The sequence below is a fragment of the Apostichopus japonicus genome, chromosome 17, assembly GCF_037975245.1.
Source record: "Apostichopus japonicus isolate 1M-3 chromosome 17, ASM3797524v1, whole genome shotgun sequence".
Taxonomy (NCBI): domain Eukaryota; kingdom Metazoa; phylum Echinodermata; class Holothuroidea; order Aspidochirotida; family Stichopodidae; genus Apostichopus; species Apostichopus japonicus.
Window position 1 is genome coordinate 25,323,207 of NC_092577.1, and position 18,899 is coordinate 25,342,105.

At 36.5% G+C, this 18,899-nt stretch overlaps 3 protein-coding genes across 4 annotated transcripts; 2 read left to right on the forward strand and 1 right to left on the reverse strand.

Annotated features, from left to right (window-relative positions):
• The first annotated feature begins 1,062 nt into the window (after nt 1-1,062).
• On the forward strand, nt 1,063-18,899 carry LOC139984228 (uncharacterized). The gene is made up of 2 exons (XM_071998048.1): nt 1,063-1,129; nt 14,970-18,899. Exon 2 carries the CDS (start codon nt 15,064-15,066, stop codon nt 15,970-15,972), a length of 909 nt encoding a protein of 302 aa, XP_071854149.1. The 5' UTR covers nt 1,063-1,129; nt 14,970-15,063; the 3' UTR covers nt 15,973-18,899.
• LOC139984229 (P2X purinoceptor 7-like) lies at nt 1,192-5,033 on the forward strand. The gene is made up of 3 exons (XM_071998049.1): nt 1,192-1,860; nt 2,903-3,130; nt 3,861-5,033. The coding sequence occupies exons 1-3, from the start codon at nt 1,637-1,639 to the stop codon at nt 4,015-4,017; spliced, it is 609 nt and encodes a 202-aa protein (XP_071854150.1). The 5' UTR covers nt 1,192-1,636; the 3' UTR covers nt 4,018-5,033.
• LOC139984227 (uncharacterized) lies at nt 6,932-12,143 on the reverse strand. Of its 2 annotated transcripts, XM_071998047.1 has the most exons (5): nt 12,119-12,143; nt 11,360-11,588; nt 9,910-10,450; nt 9,272-9,458; nt 6,933-9,078 (listed from the first exon to the last, which is right to left on the reverse strand). In XM_071998047.1, exons 2-5 carry the CDS (start codon nt 11,467-11,469, stop codon nt 8,765-8,767), a joined length of 1,152 nt encoding a protein of 383 aa, XP_071854148.1. In that variant the 5' UTR covers nt 11,470-11,588; nt 12,119-12,143; the 3' UTR covers nt 6,933-8,764. The 2 variants fall into 2 exon arrangements, with proteins under 2 accessions (XP_071854147.1, XP_071854148.1); XM_071998046.1 differs by lacking the exon at nt 12,119-12,143 and having other exon boundaries at nt 6,932-9,078; nt 11,360-12,099.

Here is an 18,899-nt window from a genome sequence, read left to right on the forward strand (position 1 = left end):
AAAACTTTCTCTGAACTAGACTCCTCTAACCGTAATCTCTATCACTTGATTGGCTGATGCTCACTCTGAGTTAACCAGCAGGGGTGACGCAATCTGTCCTCGAAATGCCACTACTTCAAGAAGGCAGACTCGCTGGTCGCTAGATTTATGTGTCAAAAAGAAATTTCTGGGGAAACATTACAGCAAGAAGTTTCGATGGTCATACACTAGTTTAATCGGATGAGTAATGACTGTAAAGAAATGCATAACGTGCTTCTCAAACTTGTCAAAAAGAATTAATGCGATGATATGGATAGCCACCTGTTTGTTACTGGGCTACTCATTTAACTGTACCATTTGTGCGATACAATGAACTCATATGACACTAAACTAGATCACATAAAAGGGGGCTAAAGTAGATCATATAAAAAGAGGCTTGGTCGAGTTGACATTAAAATGTGACTGTGATATTATAACATAACAGTTTAGCCTCCCACTTTGCTTTACTTTGGCTAGGTACTTTATTTATTGCTTGCTATCAAAGGGGATAAATAATTACTCATCATTACCGATTCCCCACCTACCCACTTCATACACGCCAAGGTTTTGTGTAATTTGTTTATGGTCATTATACACTGGAAGTTACTCTTTAAATTAGTTCGTAGATAACATCTTAGCTGCTTGTGGTTTATTATGTTACTTCTTTTTTTTTATATATGCATATGATTATTTTTGTTCATATTATTTGATGATGGCAATCTGTATCTGGTTATGTGGTTGAGTCACAGCTAACGTACTCTCCCACACATTCAGAATGTAACTTTTATTTGTACATAGTAAAAATAAACAAGACTTGTTGATTTGTCAATTGAACCTTTGTCAACATGTTGATAAAAGTTCATTTAAGTTAATTTGTGTAGGTACGTTACACACTTATTTAATATTGAATTACGATAGTGATGAAATTGCATGCAAACGTTGCAAGGTTTGCTACAGTTATCCGTACAGTAAATTAGGATATAGGCCTACTGTTCTCTTAAAGCTCTCCTGAGCATGTACGGACTCCTTTGTTTTACAGACACAATGACACAAGCGGTGATTCTGAAGTAATAAGTGAAGCCCAAAATGGAAGTTTCAATTCCACTTTGAGGTACAATTTTAAATTTCAATTACAATTTAAAATTGTAAGTTATTATTTTCTTATTTAAAAAAAAAAAAGGGAAAAATCATATGAATTTTTGTATGGCTCAAACTGCTCCTATATATTTTAATCATTTTTTCCCCCTAAATGTTGTGTGCGTTGTGAGATTGTAACAAAATGTAATACCTTTGCATGCGCACACCACAGACTTTGTGTACGAGCGACGCAAAACGTCAATGCTCACGAGGTATTTAAAGGTTTATGGACAGGTAGCTACAACTTTACTCTATTCAATAGCAAATTACATCTACTTTTCACATATGCCATCAAATCCTTGAAATTCGATTTCAAAAAGTGAAAAAATCGGGAAATTGAGCTTCACAAACGTAAGAATCGATAAACACCTCATAACGTATTAATTTTTTGTGACGTAGAATCGAGATGCGCAGACCGTATGTTAAATGTAAAGTTCTGCGCACTATCTTTTAACGTTGATTTCGCTTGGTAACCTCGAAAATGGAAGCTTCAAAACAACCCCAAATTTCCAGTCCAGAGGTTTCGGACGACGAAACGGGGACAGCAAGTGAGGAAGAAGGCTCTTTGGAATACGAAATTCCGAACCAAGAGGAAATTAGGCCCTATCAATTTGAGCCAGAAGCCGATGAAAGTGACAGCACCACAGACTCGGAAGGTGAACCTGACAGCCATGAAAATCCACGGCGTCTGTTGAATACTGACTGGTGAGAATATACTTCAATTTCTATTCTTCTTTGACGTCCTCGAACTTTTTGTCTCCAAAATGAACTAAAATATACTTCCCCATACTTAAATATTTCTCTTATTAATGGTAAAAAACTTCCTGATGACGAATTTTTGGCATTGAAAATTGTATCTGAGATTAACCGCAACTTAATCGTACACTACTTGGGCCTGTTAGTGAATCCGCGAAAAATCAGTGTTTGCGTCAGTGTAGGGGCAAGGCTAAAAGGCCTATTACGAGTTGTCATACAGAAATAAGAGTTATGTTTATTTCGGTATAAGCGGATTGTAATACTTGTCAAAATACAAATCAAAACAATGTTCAACACGGGTTCAGGTGAAAAATTGCCTACCATTACCAATAGTTGGGAAACCAGAAATTTTAGCCCAACATGAAAACAACCTTGATAAGGCCAGAAAATTTGCACAGTGGGAGTAGTACTAGATTCAAGTGTCCATTCAAGTCTTATCATACTCTCTGGGGCAAGAAAGTTTGGTTCAAAAGTCAAGTTTCACTATTTTTAAGCATGCATATTTAATACGCACATCAATAATATAGTTTTTTATGTGTGTATACCCAAAAAACACAGGATGCCATTGAGAACGCCAAGGGACTTTAAAAATGATGTTCCAATTCCAGTTGTTTGCAAGTATGAAAGTCAAATTTAATAAAAAATTTCATGTAATGGTTTGAAACAACATATCCATCATTTTTCAAACTTTTTTAAGCCATTCATTCAATTATAATATTGATAATGATAGATTTAAGTTAATGCTTTTTACCCTTGCATGAGACAAATGCAGTTGTACTCATGCAGAGGTCTTATATAAGCCAATCAGAGAAGATTGACTATGAAATAGCAACAAATATCGTGCCAGTGACAGCAAAATATTCACTGACATTTGATAATCAAAATGGGCAAATAATCTCCATTCTTTATTGGTTCTATACTGAAACCTTGAATGAATTAGAAACCATACCTAGACCTATTTACTATATTATATCATTGTCTTTCTTTCAAGGTGTAAGTGTGGCAACTGCGCTGTGATGCCATCAGCAAGGGAATGTCGCTGCTGCCATGAAGCTTCAGCAGTTATGGAAAAGAATGCAGAAGGAGAAGGCAACAGTGTTTGCATTACAGAGCACCAAGGGTTTCAACCCGTCTGTTTGGATCCGTGGGTGCTGCAGACAGCCTCATACCAATACAGTCAGCATTACGGGGGAAATGCTCGGGAAGGAGGCGTAAATGAGTAAGTACATAACTAAGGCTTATTGTGTATGCAGCTTCTTCTGTGAATGGAATGCTAAATTTATTCAAATTTCCTCCAAGTTCCCCTTAAATGCATTTGTTAAGAAAGTTCCACAGTGAGGAGTTTGACCTACTTTATAAATTACAAACTAATTATTATGCAAACATGTAGTGCTTTATTGGTTCTCAGTGCCAAATAAATCATTTAAACAATTTTAAGTTTGACATTTGTACAAGTGTACACAATTAAAATTACCAGCCTCTGAATTGAATTTGTTCTTACTCTGTCATACCAAGGATTTACTGTACAGTTAGCAGTTGTTCTTACCTGCTGCTCTAACACTTCATTTAATCTAATTTGTTTGATATTATTTTTATCCATTTGTGGAAAAAAAATACAATTAAACATTTTTGTTATTTTCAACCACCTGTAAGTAGTTTCACAAGTACTGTAAAAAATAACTATTTGCTACGTTAAGTCCTTTTCCCCGATTCAGTTTTAAAAAAAAGGTTATTTTGTTTCAGCCTTTGTTTTCTGATTGAATAAGTTTAAGTATTTCCATGTATACCCCATGTGAGTTATTGTATTTGGTAAGTACTGTAATGTAGGTTTAAGTTCCTTTGCAATCCTTTGTTGCTGATAAGGTGAGGAAATAGTTGTTATAAATATTAAAAAAGTTGTCAATATCTGTTAGTTACTTATTAAAATGAATTTGTTTTTTTGTTCACAGGAAGTTCAGACACCTGGCCTATCGGCAATTTGTGCGCTGGTGCTACAAGTATCTTGGCAGAGATGTTCGGGTGGTCATCCCATCTTGCGTGGTGACCAAGATCAGAGAGACGTATCCCTCAGAAGTGTATACAGGGTTTCTACTTCCACAATTATGACATGCTCAGAAACAGACTCTTTAGTAGAATCACATTCCTTTTTTATAAAGCGACTTTTTGCTTAGAATCAGACATCTGTCAAACATTCCTTCAAACAAAATTGCCTACTGAAAATATTAAAAGACAACAATTTGAAGATTGCAAGTCTTTTTTTGTTGTTTCATATTCAATGCTGATGCATAATGATTCTGAGCATTGTAAATGGTGTATATATGTTGTCTATGCGTTTCATGAAATTTTGTTGTTTATTTAATCGTGTACAAAAAAGCTCTGATAGATTAACATGGAAGTTCAAAATCAAGTAATGTAAGGCCAGAAAAAAATGGTCTCGGGTAAGACCAAAGTACCAGAATTGACAGGCCATGTGGCGGTGCAGCAATAGAGAGTTGTTGTAGCTTCCACGGAAAATTTGAAGCAAAAAGGATTGACATGCATGATATAAATTGACGCTGGTGCTAACCAGAGACACACAAGTTTGTTTGGCCTAATTCTTATTATTTAACATTTCATCTATAAATTTGTTCCTTTTATTTGGTTCTTGATTTTATTTCAGACAAGGCATATATTTGTATTCATACAGTACAGACATTTGCTGATAATCACCAAATGCTGAGATACTTGAAAATTTAGATTTATTTTTTATATAACCTTCCATTTTCAAGTTTGCTTTGCTTAAGCCATGTATGTACCATAGAGTCCATAAATTTTTAATTATTATTTATTAGGCCAAAAAAAAATAATATTCGGACTCTGGTCAGACCACAGGTCTAAAATCGACGCAGCTTTTTTATTATTTTTTTGGATTCATGCCAAAATTTGAGGCGCTGTAGTTGTTACAACAAAACAATTAAAGATAAAAAGCATTGACACGCAAAAATGCATCGACCAAAATGGACACGAGTGCTAACCAGAGATGGACTATTTTTTTTTTTGGGGGGGGGGGGAGAGGGGGCTTTATTTGTTCTCTTTATTTTTATGTACCATCTATTTTAATATACACCTCCTTACAGAAAGTTTTAAATCTTTGTTATACTTGTTATATCTTTGTTATATCTTTAAATCTTTGTTTTTGTTAAATCTTTAAATCTTTGTTATATCTTTAAATCTTTGTTATACTTATCCTCTTTTTATGTATGAATATTTATCAGAAATACAAGTCATTATCTGACAAAGAAAACCTACTCTGCTCTCAGCATCTATCTTATATTACTTTTGCAATTACTTTTTGTAATTTCTTGGAAATGTGGAAGGTCTATGGACATGTAGCGTTTTTTTGCATTGGTGAAAGGAGTTTAAAATATAAGCAGATAGATTTTTGAAATTTGAAAATAACAATTATAGTTTAGTTTTGGAGTAAGGGCTTATAAGTTTTAATTTGTAATGTATAAATAGGACAGAATCTCAAATGTCTTTGTAATTTTTCAGGTTTTTCCCTAATATTTGCTGAAAATAATGAAGTTCTATTCCACATAGAAGGAAGACTCATTACACCCTTTGTAGATTCATAAAGAATGGTGGTACGTGTTAATTCCAAATACTATCAAATGGTTGCTTTTCAATTGGTTTTATATAATTTCTTGTTTTTTGTGTGGATTTTAATTAGATTTCAAAACAAATTAAGAGAAATTGTATCTTCTTGTCAATATACCTTTCATCTTCTCGAATTGCAGTGTTCAACAAAATTAGTTATTAGGTTTCAAGCAGGGAAAGGATAAAAATTTTCATTACTATTTCAAAAAGTTGGCAAGTTGTCAATTTTGTAATGGTTAACTAATTAAATTGGCAACTGTTAAATATAAGGGGGGGGGGGGTGATAAATCAACCTACAAAAAAAGGAAATTACTACTTTGGAACATTCAAGTTTATGGGAATACAGTGTAACAGAAAGTCCTGGGTTCAATTCTCTTGCTAATCCACTGTGTTGTGTCCTTATGTAAAGTTGCAATGCACTTAATATTGCTCGTCCTCAGCTCCACTCTGTCTGTGAAATTTAGTACTATCATTGCTGGGGATGTATTCATGTCCCGTCTAGAGGAGTGTCTTCTAGCCATATAGACCTATAATGGTTTGGATGGATTCCACTTGCAATAGTGGTCTTGTTAACTTAAATTTGTCTTAAAAATGTTCAAACCAGTGAGAAGACATAAAATGGTATTTTTGTCAGTTTCCTAAACAAACATTGTCCCTTGTGACCCAGCAACTCCCTGACCTGGTACGAAACAAAGATGCCACTAGGCTTTTCAGACCTGTGTTAGCATTTAAGGGGTATATCACAGAGGTGGTTGGTAAAAACTTCCCCTACCCCTCCACTTAGCAAAGTAGATATGTGTGGTGCACTAAAAGAACTACAGTGGTTCGAGTCTAAATATTCAAGATGAACTGGGTTCAATTCATTGCAAAAATCTTGGGGTTGCTTTCTTGAAAAAGAAATTTATTCCACTTGGTTCAGTCTACTCTGTTGCAAGTGATTATCCAGAAAATCTGGCAAATTAACCTGGGATAAATTTGTGCCCCATTCAAGGAAAGTCAGTGTGACTTGCCTGCACAAAAGAAACCAGGGTCCTGGGGACGAAAGGCAATTTTCTGAGAGTTACTTGATTACAGGACTCCAAATATGGTTTAGTGTACTAGCTCTTGGACAAATTGTTTTCTGCATGCTTCCTCAAGCCCTTGTTATGTTTTCCTAGAGGTGATACATAGGGGAGTTACATTTCATTGCAAACATCCAGACTTTTCAACGAAAATAAGATTCAATGATGGTAGGTCTCCAGCTAGAGTTTTACAACTTAATGCCAGTCTATTATGATGTTGAACTTCAAAAACTGAAAAGAAATACTTGTACATTTTAACACAATTACTTTATTGTGTGCTTAACTACTTCAACTGCAAAAAATAAAAGCTTCAGATACTTGCCATTTTGGTTTTGTGATGTATCTTTGAGTAAGGTATTAAAATATATCTCAGACTGCTACCAAAATGAAAAATATGAATGTTATCCAAGTCAACCATATATTGTACTCCCTCTTCAAAATATTATGAAATACTGTACTTATTTACATCATACAGATAGTTTAAAAGAACACCGACATAAATCATTGGCAAAGGCATAACACCCACCTTTCAACATTTGCTCAGAATTAAACTAATCAGATACTAAAAAATGTACTTCCAATTTCAATAAAATTTCTGTTACATATATATTATTATTGCTGTCTGGCTGTTTTACATTCAAGAGATAAACAACCTGGGAATACATTAAAAATTTATTACTCACATCAATTAAAAAATGTCTTACTTTTTTTGGATCTTCACAGTTAATTATTTACTGTGATATTACCATATGATACACAGAAAGAAAACGTTTTCTGAGTTTGCTCAAATCTGTTGTCCATTTGTTAATACTATGAAACTGCTGCAAAGAAATAAGCATAGTTTATTTACTGTCTTCAAAGTTACAATCCAGAAAAAAATAAATGACATATAGCTCAAAATTGTTTCTACTCCACCCATTCCATCTTATTGTGTGATTCGTTTCATGAAAGGTTATGAGTGCAATAAAATTTCCAAAAATGAAAGGGCAATACTCTGTAGAGGATTACGTTTTCGTAAATCCCTTGTGATGTGGGTTGGGGCCACATAACATCCCCCCACAGTGGTTAAGCCTCTGCACAGACGGCTTTAACCCTAAGGCATAGTACTAGCCTAACTTGGTGTGTGATCTACAGGCACTAGTGGGGTCCAGGGGCTAAGCTCTGTGTTTTTAGGTATTTTTGCCTAGGGTGCTGGCGTCCTCTAAAATCAATACAAACGCACATAAATTTTTCAACAACTTTTTCATTTCCGATGTTTTTGCTATATCTCACGGGAAGATTGGTAAAATTTCCCGACAGTATTTTCAAATTTCCCGACAAAATCGTAATTGGGACGGGGTCACCCCCCCCCCCGGTTGGTACGCCCTGCTCATTACACCCACTCTCACTCAGCTACATTGCAGTTAAAAAATATAATGTAAGGTGTACAACTTTACATCCTTCATGTTTTCTAATGGAAATTCCTTTGTTTCAAATTACATGATGTAAGACTTTGCAGAGGCACACTTTAAGAAGCAGTTTGAGTCTTCAACATACAACCACAATCAATTAATAAACTTCTGTCTTTACATCTGCAACTATGTGCATACCCTAACATTAATCCCAAGTAAACCTGTAATATCAAATGCATGTTCGATTTTACATGCGGTTACCCAGTTGCAATCAAAAATACAGTTCCAAAAGTTTCAATAAAAGTTTCCAAAAAAGGCAGAAAAGTCTGTGACATTGAAGATAGGTCTCATGGAAGATTAAACCGGCTTTTGTGCTTTTTCACAACATCAGCTTTGCTTGGCCTGGAATATGATTTGGATAATGGCGCTGGAACTTCGACATCATGACCCTGCGAAGAATCTTGACCAGACTGCCAGATATTCAGCAAAGTGACAAAAAGTTCATTGACATAGTCTAAATACAAAGAAGAGAAAAACATTTCATCAGTATATAACCCTAAAACCATTTTTAAATTCATCAACCATCACATTATATCCCTTAAAGCAATATTCCCATGGACTTTTGAAAAATTAAAAAAAAAAAAACAGATTGTTGCCGAGGATTGAAACAATAAGTTAACATAAAGAAATTGAAGGTTTTCTTGATGTGATGTCGCAAAATTTCAATAAAATCTGCATCATTTATTATAATAAGGCCAAACATTTTCAAAATGCTGTAAAGTGGTCAATCTTTAACCAATTTTGATGAAATGTTGTGCTATTTTCATTATTTATAGCACATTTTCTTTCAAGCAAGCTCAAGTTGCCGTGCTGACATTTTGGGAAAAGTTCAGAGTCATGGGTATGTACATTCTGAATATGGTTTGTCACAGATTGCCACTTCGCAAGCATCACTTCTCCATCTCCATCAGATGTTGAAGCTGCAACCCAGTAAAGATGGTTTGAGATGCTTTTTGACCATTCCCCAACAGCGGTACAAGTCTTCTTCTTTGCCAGTTGGTCAATTTTCTTGGAGAGACCTTTGTATGAAAAAAAGTAAACATATTTATTCTAACAGAATGATGCAGATAATGATCCTACTTCAGGTATAATACCAATGCATGAGACTGGGTTCAAGTTAGACCTGCAAGCATATCAGTTAACTGCTGTCCATAAATAATTTCTTATAAATTTTCAAAGCAAGTATATAAATAAACAAACAAATAGACTTACCTTTAGCAACATGCCAAACATCATAGAAATGATCAATGTCAGGCTGTTGTTCTCGCATGTATTTGGCAATGGACCGATGCCTATCTGAAATTAATGTTTCAACATTTATCCCACGCTCTTGTAAGTACTTCAGTCCTCTCTTTAGGCCCTCAAGTTCCATAGCATTGCTGCTTGTTACCTCGTTGCTCTGAAAAAAATATGTAACATCACATTTAATTTATGACAATATCATACTAGTTCACCAGTTTCTTACCACTTCATATCTGGTACCACAGATGGCCTTATAAAAGAGATTTTGAGAGGAGTACAGATTAATATTATCACTAACTTGTAGCAGATACAGTAAGTTGAATCTAAAAGAAATATATTTGCAACACACATACAATGGAGATGTTTTTTGTTTATAGATTCATCATTAAGACTAGTACACACATATCAACCTGGCTACAGCAAATGGTATATTATGCTAGGAAGAAAATTCTCAAAACTATAATTTCTTATCGAACTGTCTTCTTATTTGAGAACCATTCATTCAAAATCAGTTCCACGTATTTCAAAATTATCATTCCCTAAAAATGTCTAAAATACATTGCAGTTCAGAAATAAAATTTACAATATTAAAAAAATATGTAATGTACCTGTACTAATTCCAAATGGACAATCATGTTCCACTCAAAATCCATAAAACTGTAGGAACCATACTTGGCTGAGTGTCCTGCACTGTCATGGCGTCCATCCCCTCCTAATATCATAGGCATGCCAATCTCAACCAGCCTTTGCAACATCTCCTTCTGTGTCGTATTCCACACCTGTCTAATCGTGGGCTGTAGTAGATGCCGTTGGTGCCTCATAAATGTTCGAATACCAATGGTTGGGCAGTTCAAATTGCATAAAACTCTCAACACTTTAGTCGGTGTTGCCCCTGCAAAAAGGATTGAGGCACTCAACATTACATCACAATACACTTTCCCACCTATGAATGTTTGGCTGTCCCAATGTCCAGTTGCTCCACAATTATGACATCTGTAGGCCACCCGAAGCAAGGTGCCAACAACTTTCTCAACTGAGGCAGTAATTGGCCCTTTACATGAAAGGCACAGACGGAATAAAGTGAGCAAGCAGCTTTCCATCACTAGAAAGACCCTTTCTCTGTCCTCTCCTGCTTCTGATTGAGAAGTTCTGTAAATGTAGAAAGTAAATATAATTGAATATAAAAAACAAATAGATATCAGGATGATCTAAATAAAGTACTCTACATTTAAAGAAGGAATATTGTACAGATTTAATCTTGTTTGTATTTTCAACACAGGATTTGGATTGCAATTGCAGCAAATGAAATAGAAACTTTGAATTTTTTTGTAACTCTTACCACCCTCAGCAATTGTGTTCGGTTATTCTTTAAAGGAGATGTCCCGTGGATTTTTAAAATTGTTATATGAAAGAGACAAATTTATAACACAAACTGGTGAAAAAATCATACTGATACCATATTCCTACAAGAAATTATTCAAGTTTGAAACTTCAAGAAATTGTCTGCAAATGACTGGTCAAAGGCCAAAAGTGACATCACACAGACAAATTCATTCAAAGTTTTAATGTATTTTATTAAAATTTGATGTCCATATTTTCATAACAAAAACTATTTTTATGGGTGGATAGCCGAGCAACACATATTCCTATAAACTGTACGCTATACCCCGCCTATTACATTTTTGAAATAAATGCTGAAATGATTTAATAGAAGGTGATTAATTTTCAAAGAAATACATAAAGAATTGTCATTGAATTGTCCGTATCTATTCACAGGATTGAATAGAAACTACTGTACCAGTGTTTTTTAAATGCAAGTTTTTAATCTTTAAAAATTCATATCTCTTAAACGAAACATGCTATGAAAGTGATTTTTGCACAATTTTGTTGCTAAAATTGTCCTCTATCATATCATTTTTTTCAAAAATCCACGGGACTATTCCTTTAAAAGAACATTCAACAACAATGTAATATACAGTATAAAGTGAATTGAGGTCAAGTAGCAAGCAATTCACATATTATTTTATATTGTAGATATCATAAAACATAAAACTGTACCTCTTTGGAATGGTGGGCGCATCTTCCTCATAAGAGGATTCTTCCTCATAGGATGAATCCTCTTCCGCTGAGGTTGAAGATGGTCTGTAATCCGAGGATGATTGCTCCATCTTCTGAGGTGAATCTTTACATGGAGATTCCTGCTTAAAAGATGCAGATGGTCCTTTACTTGGTGAAGGGACAGGAGCTTCTTCGGATGACTCCAACAGGGTGCACTGACAATAAGCCTCTAGCAAACAATGCATCCATATATTTATTATACAAAGCTAAAAAAATATCCTATACTGTAGTTTTTTTTATCTGTGCTGACAAAATATTCCCATGAAATCTGGAGGTGTAAGCATCATTATTTTATATGTTCTTATTATCATCTCTGCTCTGTGAACCTTATAAGCTCAACCTTTTAAGAGAACATTTTCACACGGTTCAAACTGCAGCAATCTTGGTTTTTCTCGAGAATCACAAATTTGCACTTTCCTAATATGAACTGCATTAATCATTTAATTTAATGTTTCCAGTAAGGAAAAGGATTACAACATCAAGAATTACCCAACTTTAAGGAGACTAGCACTGCTATGACAGTCAATTTTTCAATGGATCTTCAATAAAGGGATTAGTAGTACATAAGACTCAATAATCCCTGATGCAAACAAAGTATGGCAGATTGCTAGACCAAAATACTTCACAAGTTTAAAATAAATATGGACAAGGATATAGTGCCTAACTTTTTAACTCTAGTTTAAACCTATATCTATTTACCTGTGTGCTCACACTGCAAGGATCATCTTCATCAGTTGGAATGGGTGCAGGCTCTGGTAACCACAGTAGTGAGGCTACAACAAAAGTAAACAGTGACGTATCAAAGCCATGAATTTACTGTACTTTTCAATGGTTTGTTGCAGTTCTTTGTTGAAATAAAAATCAAGGTGCTTCACAAAATAGCCATTTCTGTAGAGCCAGCCGAGGCTTAGAAATATCAATGTTTCAGCTTACATTCTTAAACAGTCAAAGAACATTAACCGAGGTTGGGATTTCTGCAACTGTTCCCCTAGAAGCCTACAGTAGCATAGACCTGATTTTGCAAAGTTGAAGTCTGAAGTCAACTTACTCTTTTTCTTTCTCTTTTGAGAAAGGCTCCTCCAACTTTACGGCTTGGGGTTTCACCTGGAATATTACTACTAGTACTAGGTCCTGGAGCTTCATCATGTTTTTCAGTTGCTGTAACACTAGTACTAGTAGCAGAAGTTGTCCTAGGCCCCACAGTAACTTTTCCACCGAAGAGTTGGCACTGCATCTGGCTTGAGACGCCTGTGGGTTAGTGGCGTAAATCCAAGCTGACTATAATACTGTCCAACTAATAAGTCAAAGCATTCCTCGCGAAAATGGGCACTGCAAACAAGACTCTTTCGATGGTCCGGACCAATCTTTTCGGGTGTTTTTACACTTTGTATCCAGGCCGAACGCGTAGGTTCTTTCTTTGGAAATACGTGTAGGCTTATATTTCCACTTTTAGTGTTACTGCAACCTCCTACTATGCAACGCCGCGGCATTCTTACTCAAAACTCTCTCCAAACTTAAGACTTAGAACAGTATTTCCAAAAATAAAATTGAATACGATGTAATCATACAAAATTAGAATGTAAACAAATTAATTCTCTTTTAAACAGCGTTTTGAATAAACGAATATGGATGTAGGCCTACGAAAACAAATTTGTCAACGAACGGAATGGTAACGATTACGTGCTTCGGGTATAGATTGATACACAATATATACCCAGTTCGATGACTCAATGTAAACATCCGGAGTTTTCACATATACGCATGCTCTTATCCCTTCTCGATTCTACGTCACATCGTGTCAGAAGTCAAATTTTAGAAACGTGCTTTCAGGCGTTTGTTTTTCGTTGATCTGAGTAATTAATCCTTAATATCTCAAAAACTAGAGCAAATTTTTAAAGAGTTTATATTGAGAATATGCTCGGACATACATAAGCAATACATTCATAGGAAAATTGCTACCTGTCCATAAACCTTTAAGCAGGATTATAATTGGCGATCATCTTCTTACATCCTTAATGCGGTTACAAGGTTGAGCAGTTTGTATTTACGGTGAATTGAGACTCGTTTCGCTGAAACCGCGATTTCACACAAAATGATGAACAATTCTGCTAAAACGGCAATAAATATCCTGAAAAGAAAAGTATGGGTTTTTCTTTATTCAAAATTCACTATTTTATTTCAGTGTGATGTCAGTTATGTTGTCTTATACTCTTAAAAGAAGTCAAAGCGTTGCTCTTCTTTTCAGTTCTGTGCAGAAACTGACACCGACTCGCAGCTTTTTTTAATGGCAATTCCCACAGGGGAAACATCAATAACTGCGTGGACGCTAGAAAAGGAGCGAAAACAAATTGATAGTTATCAGAGGCGAAACTAGACACGTGATTGCCAAAAACGAATCAAAATAAATTGGGACTTTGTACTTTATAATGGGAAACCCCCTTTTTGCCACAAGCGAGAGGCATACATTTAGCTAAGGACTAAACGTTATATTTATGTATTTTCTCAAACAACTTTAATTACTTTACGGGTTATGTTCGGGAAATGTTTCGAAGACAAAAAACAATCAAATCCCATAGTTTTTTGTTCGATCTCATTATGAGCAAAAGAGGGGGGGGGGGTGGGATTCTGAGCACGCCAAATCCCGAAGTTACGCCAAGTTAAGGAGAGGGTTGAGTAATGCATATAAAGATATACATTTTTGAAGTACATCATATGGCGTACGTGTACACAATGAACACTGGGAAATAGGAGAGAAATGTATTTGTAAACTCACTTGCTCTTTCGCAGCTGGTTTTACTTATTTTGGTTGTACCGAATCCTCCCGCTTCACTTATTAAAGAGTTACAAAGTGTTATATATTATTTCATTTGGTACGTTAAGCCCGATAAAGGAAAGCGTCCTATTTTGACAAATAACGTTAACAAAGTTAAATAGTTAAAAATGTACGTGGATTCTGCGCTATTGTGATAATTCAAAAGGGTTGTGGAAGACATTCTTTGACTTTGATCTTGCCGAGCATGGTCACGAGTGTTTGCTTCATTGTAATAGCGCCGCCATTGATGTTCCTATAACTAATCTATTTGTTAGGTAAGCTGTTCGTTTATGGTATCATGCAAACATGTAGTATACCAGTAATAGCCCTGATAATTTTAAGAGTAAATTGACTTGGAATAACATTTTCATAAATGTTAATAAGGAGATTGTTTTTGATAAACATTTAACCGATAGAGGTATTTTATATGTTCATGATCTTTTGACGAATAGGGTGTGACGTATACGTTTCACATGTTCAAAACCAAATTACCAATCATAACATTATGAACTTTCTCTTCACTCGTTATTGGGGATTGATTAACACTATTCCAAGATCTTGATGGATACACGGTGGCCTTAGAGGAAGCCGTGACACCTATTTAAACAACACGGACTTAGACTAATATCTTTTACCAGCAAATGGGTATATATGTTTACACACTTTCTTATAATAGTAGGCCTATATACTATGACTGGAATGAAAATGACTTGTTTTCTTTGTCCCATCTTTTAACAGGAGAGAGGATGGAATTGATTCTGAAGTAAAACATTATGCAAAAGAAAAAGAAACCGATGGCACAAATTTAGGAAATGATAACCAATCCTCAGAAATGAGTAAGGACGATGTGTCCGATCGGGTAACTCCTATACAGAACAGCAGCCATCCACTGAGTGTAAGTAAGGCTCTTCATCTGCTTAAAAGCGTCGAAGATAAAAACTTGTCTTGTACTCCCCCAGTCAACCCAAAACCTGGTGAAATATATCTGTTTGAAGCACGCGACATGCAAAAGAAAGACGACTGGAAGTGTGATCGCATCAAATGGCTATGCAATGGCGTACATCATCTACCTAGAAGCAGACCAAGTGTCATTAAGACCTACTTTTCCACCAACAACGGAAAATTTAGAAAATATGCATTTCGCCCTGTCAGAGCAATACAGCCTTACCGAATACTGGTGCACTACCTGGGAGACAAATCTGGATTGTTAAACAGTCCGCATGGCAATAGAAGAAAGAAACGAGGTAGACCACATATGAGAACATGCCCATCCACACTAAGAACAATTGAAGAGCAATCGAAAAATAACAAGCCACACACAATCTACAGAAAGTTCATTGTAGAACCATGTCAGAATACACAAATTCCTGTCACTCACCCGAGAAACACAGAGCAATGCAGGAACACAGTACAGAACTTCAAAGCTAAAAATAAAATTCACAATGATGAGTTGTACGCAGTTTACGAAATAACATCTGCTCTTGAGTCGTTTACTTGGGGTTTTTCGCTAGCCCCCAAGGTTCGTATTGTCTTCGGACTCAAGCTACTTGGGGATGAGTTGTGCGGTGTGATAGAAGAAGTGAAAGACGGTTCCTTGTATCTGAGTTATGACACAACTTTCAACATTGGGGACTTCTACATGTCTGTTCTGCTCTTCAAGCACACAGCTTTTAAGGACCCTTGTCCAATAATACCACTCGGATTCCTAGTCTACCAAACAAAAAACGGAGTCAGAACATGAGGAATTCTTCCGTCTCTTTTGTCACCAATATCCATCTTTAGCGGCGAAGTGTCTACCCATTGTCACCGATAGGGAGAAGGCGAATGAGAAGGCAATTCACACCCAACTGCCAAAATGGACTCATCTCCATTGTTGGAAGCATATTTTGTCAGATGTAAAATTTTGGGTTGCAAAGCATACAGGAACACAAGACGACAGAAGAGTTTACATAAATAACATTCTCCATATTCTCGATAGCACATCACAGCATGAAGCATTACGGGGGTTGCAAAAGTTCGAACTGAAATGGAGTGAACCTTTCATGCATTACTTTTACGACAATTTTAATGACTCTGTCTTTCACAAAGCGGGTAGGTGGATTCTAGAGAGTCACGGTGTTTACTGCTCCACATCAGGAATCACCACGAACACATCAGAAAGTTTTAATGCTGTATTGAAGCGGCTACTCTCGCATGGTGAGGTTCGTGTGGATGAGATAATAATAGCTTGGTACTTCCTTCAAAACTTCTACTACCGAGAAGTACTTCGAGGACGGTGCCTCCTGGGCAACTACAACTTAATTGAAGACATCAAACCCCTTGACATTGACGACGTTAACTTTCCAAGCGATGTTATTGACCCGGACAAACTTGTAAAAGTAATCAAAAACGGGATCTACTCTCAAGCAAGCACACAGAAACACGACGATTGTGATGCCAGACATTCAAGATCCCAAGAGGGCATTGCAAGATGGCTAATTGCGGAGGATAGAGTGAGCCTAAATACCTCAATGAAATGTTTCAGTGTCAAGGGTTTAAACGGCCATCTGCAAGCTGTACAGCTATTTCCTCATGAAGAGTGTTCTTGCCCAGCACGGCGTACCTGTATTCACATAAGTGCTTGCAAACTGGCAATAGGAAGCCTTACTAAGAGAAAACGAAAGCTCAACCTGATTGAACTGAAACGTAACAAAAGAGGAAGGACAAGAGCTGGCCGTAAAAAGCCCAGAACAAGGGACGATTTGGATGTTGAACCTGCACCAGATTCAATCCTAACCAAGTCATTTTCAGCACAGGATCAACTGCATCATGAGAGTGTCACCTTGATGACAGACGATGTGACGATGTGTTTCCTTGGACGGCTTTCAACCGCTTCTGACATCAACACCGACAAAGAAAAAACCACTTCCTTCCCCTCCTGAAAAAGTAGTCGACACTCCTTCTTGTCAAGAGTCAGCAAGTGCGTACACAACAATCAGTGAAAAGAACACATCAGAGGTGATCCCACAAGCTGAGGCTGAAGGTTGCCCATTATGGCGTGGACAACTGTTTCCTATCCTTCCCAAGACACCTAAAAACAAAAAACAAAGAGCAATTGTATCATTTAAAGGAAGGCAGTGGCTGGACGACTTTGCAATTGATGAATTTCTCACAATCTGTTCACATCATCCTCACATTGTCAGGAACTGGGCAACTGTTGCAGCATTCCCTGTTCACTTCGCAGAGTGGTTGAGAAATGGCATGAAGACAGACAGTTTTCTCCGATGGGCTGAACAGCATAATGCCATGACAAGTGACATGTGGCTTATACCCACAAACGTCAATTCTTCGCACTGGGTGCTTATCATTGTGGTGCATCGGACAAAACTTCTCCTCTACCTGGATTCATTGCATGGGTGCGACGAGGCTATCATCTCCTTGGTTTTTCAATTTCTTTCATCTCGATCAATGATGGCATTTAAGAGACCAGTCATGATTAGCGAATGGACTATTCGAGCACCTACTGATATTCCTCGCCAACCGAATGGATGGGACTGTGGAGTACATGTGTTGTTGTGGTCATACATTGTATGCAGTGGCCAACCAATGCCATACTCCAAAGAGTTAAACATGACTGAAATCCGCAACTGGATGGCAAACCCGATCTTGAAAGAACAACACTTTGAGCAAGACAATGAACATCTGGAATCTACTGTCATCCAAAGACTAAAAGAAGTGAAGAGACATTCCCAAGCCCTCACAGTCAAAAGGATTACAATATCCAGGGATGTACCAGTAAACTTTGCATCAACACTTGAGTTTCTTACAAATATCACAAGAAGTCTGTTCAACACCAACTTTTCAGTGTGCCACCTTGGGAAACAATGTACACATCCTCAGAGGAACAGAAAGATGGCATTTTGCGAAGGTGATTGCCAGGATTGGTTTGATGTTGCATGTGTGAATGAAGGAGGAAAGCTTCCAAAGCACTTCCTATGTGAGAGTTGCCGCTCTAAATAATCCGTTACATCAGCAAAATTTGGTAAGCAGTTTCCATACAGTTGTCATGAACATTAATGGTGGTGCAAATCTAGACAGAGTCGATATAGCCACATTCAATGACAATATTTATCTTGGTGCATGTGTATAAATGTGTACTGTACACATGCTAAGGGAGCCAACACATGGTAGGCACAATAACATTAATGGCAACATTTAAAATTGTACGGAAAAACTTTTTGTTTGCTTGTTGAAAGGATGGTTCTGGGGCCTCCAACGCTTCTCAGACACAACGTGAGTCAGAATCAGTTTTAAGAAATGTTTGAAGATTTATAGAAAATGACATCCTTAATCTGCACACTTGACTGGATACCTTAACCACTTTACCAAAATGCTCTCAACACTTCATGCATTGTGAAACACCAAGAGTATATTATTACCTTACGAAAGCCTCTGATTTCACAACCGACACCAACATATATCATTATTCCTACCATACTTACAATGTTAATGTTAATTGTTGTCAAAAGGTCACAATGAAATCTGACTTGGCTCAAAATATTTAATCCTGGCAGTAAACTATAATCAGTTGTAATATCAATCCATTGATTCGTTCAGCTTGAGCTTGCAGGATACATTATATATATGTATTCAATTTTAAAGAACACTTTTGTGACATGATGAAAATGT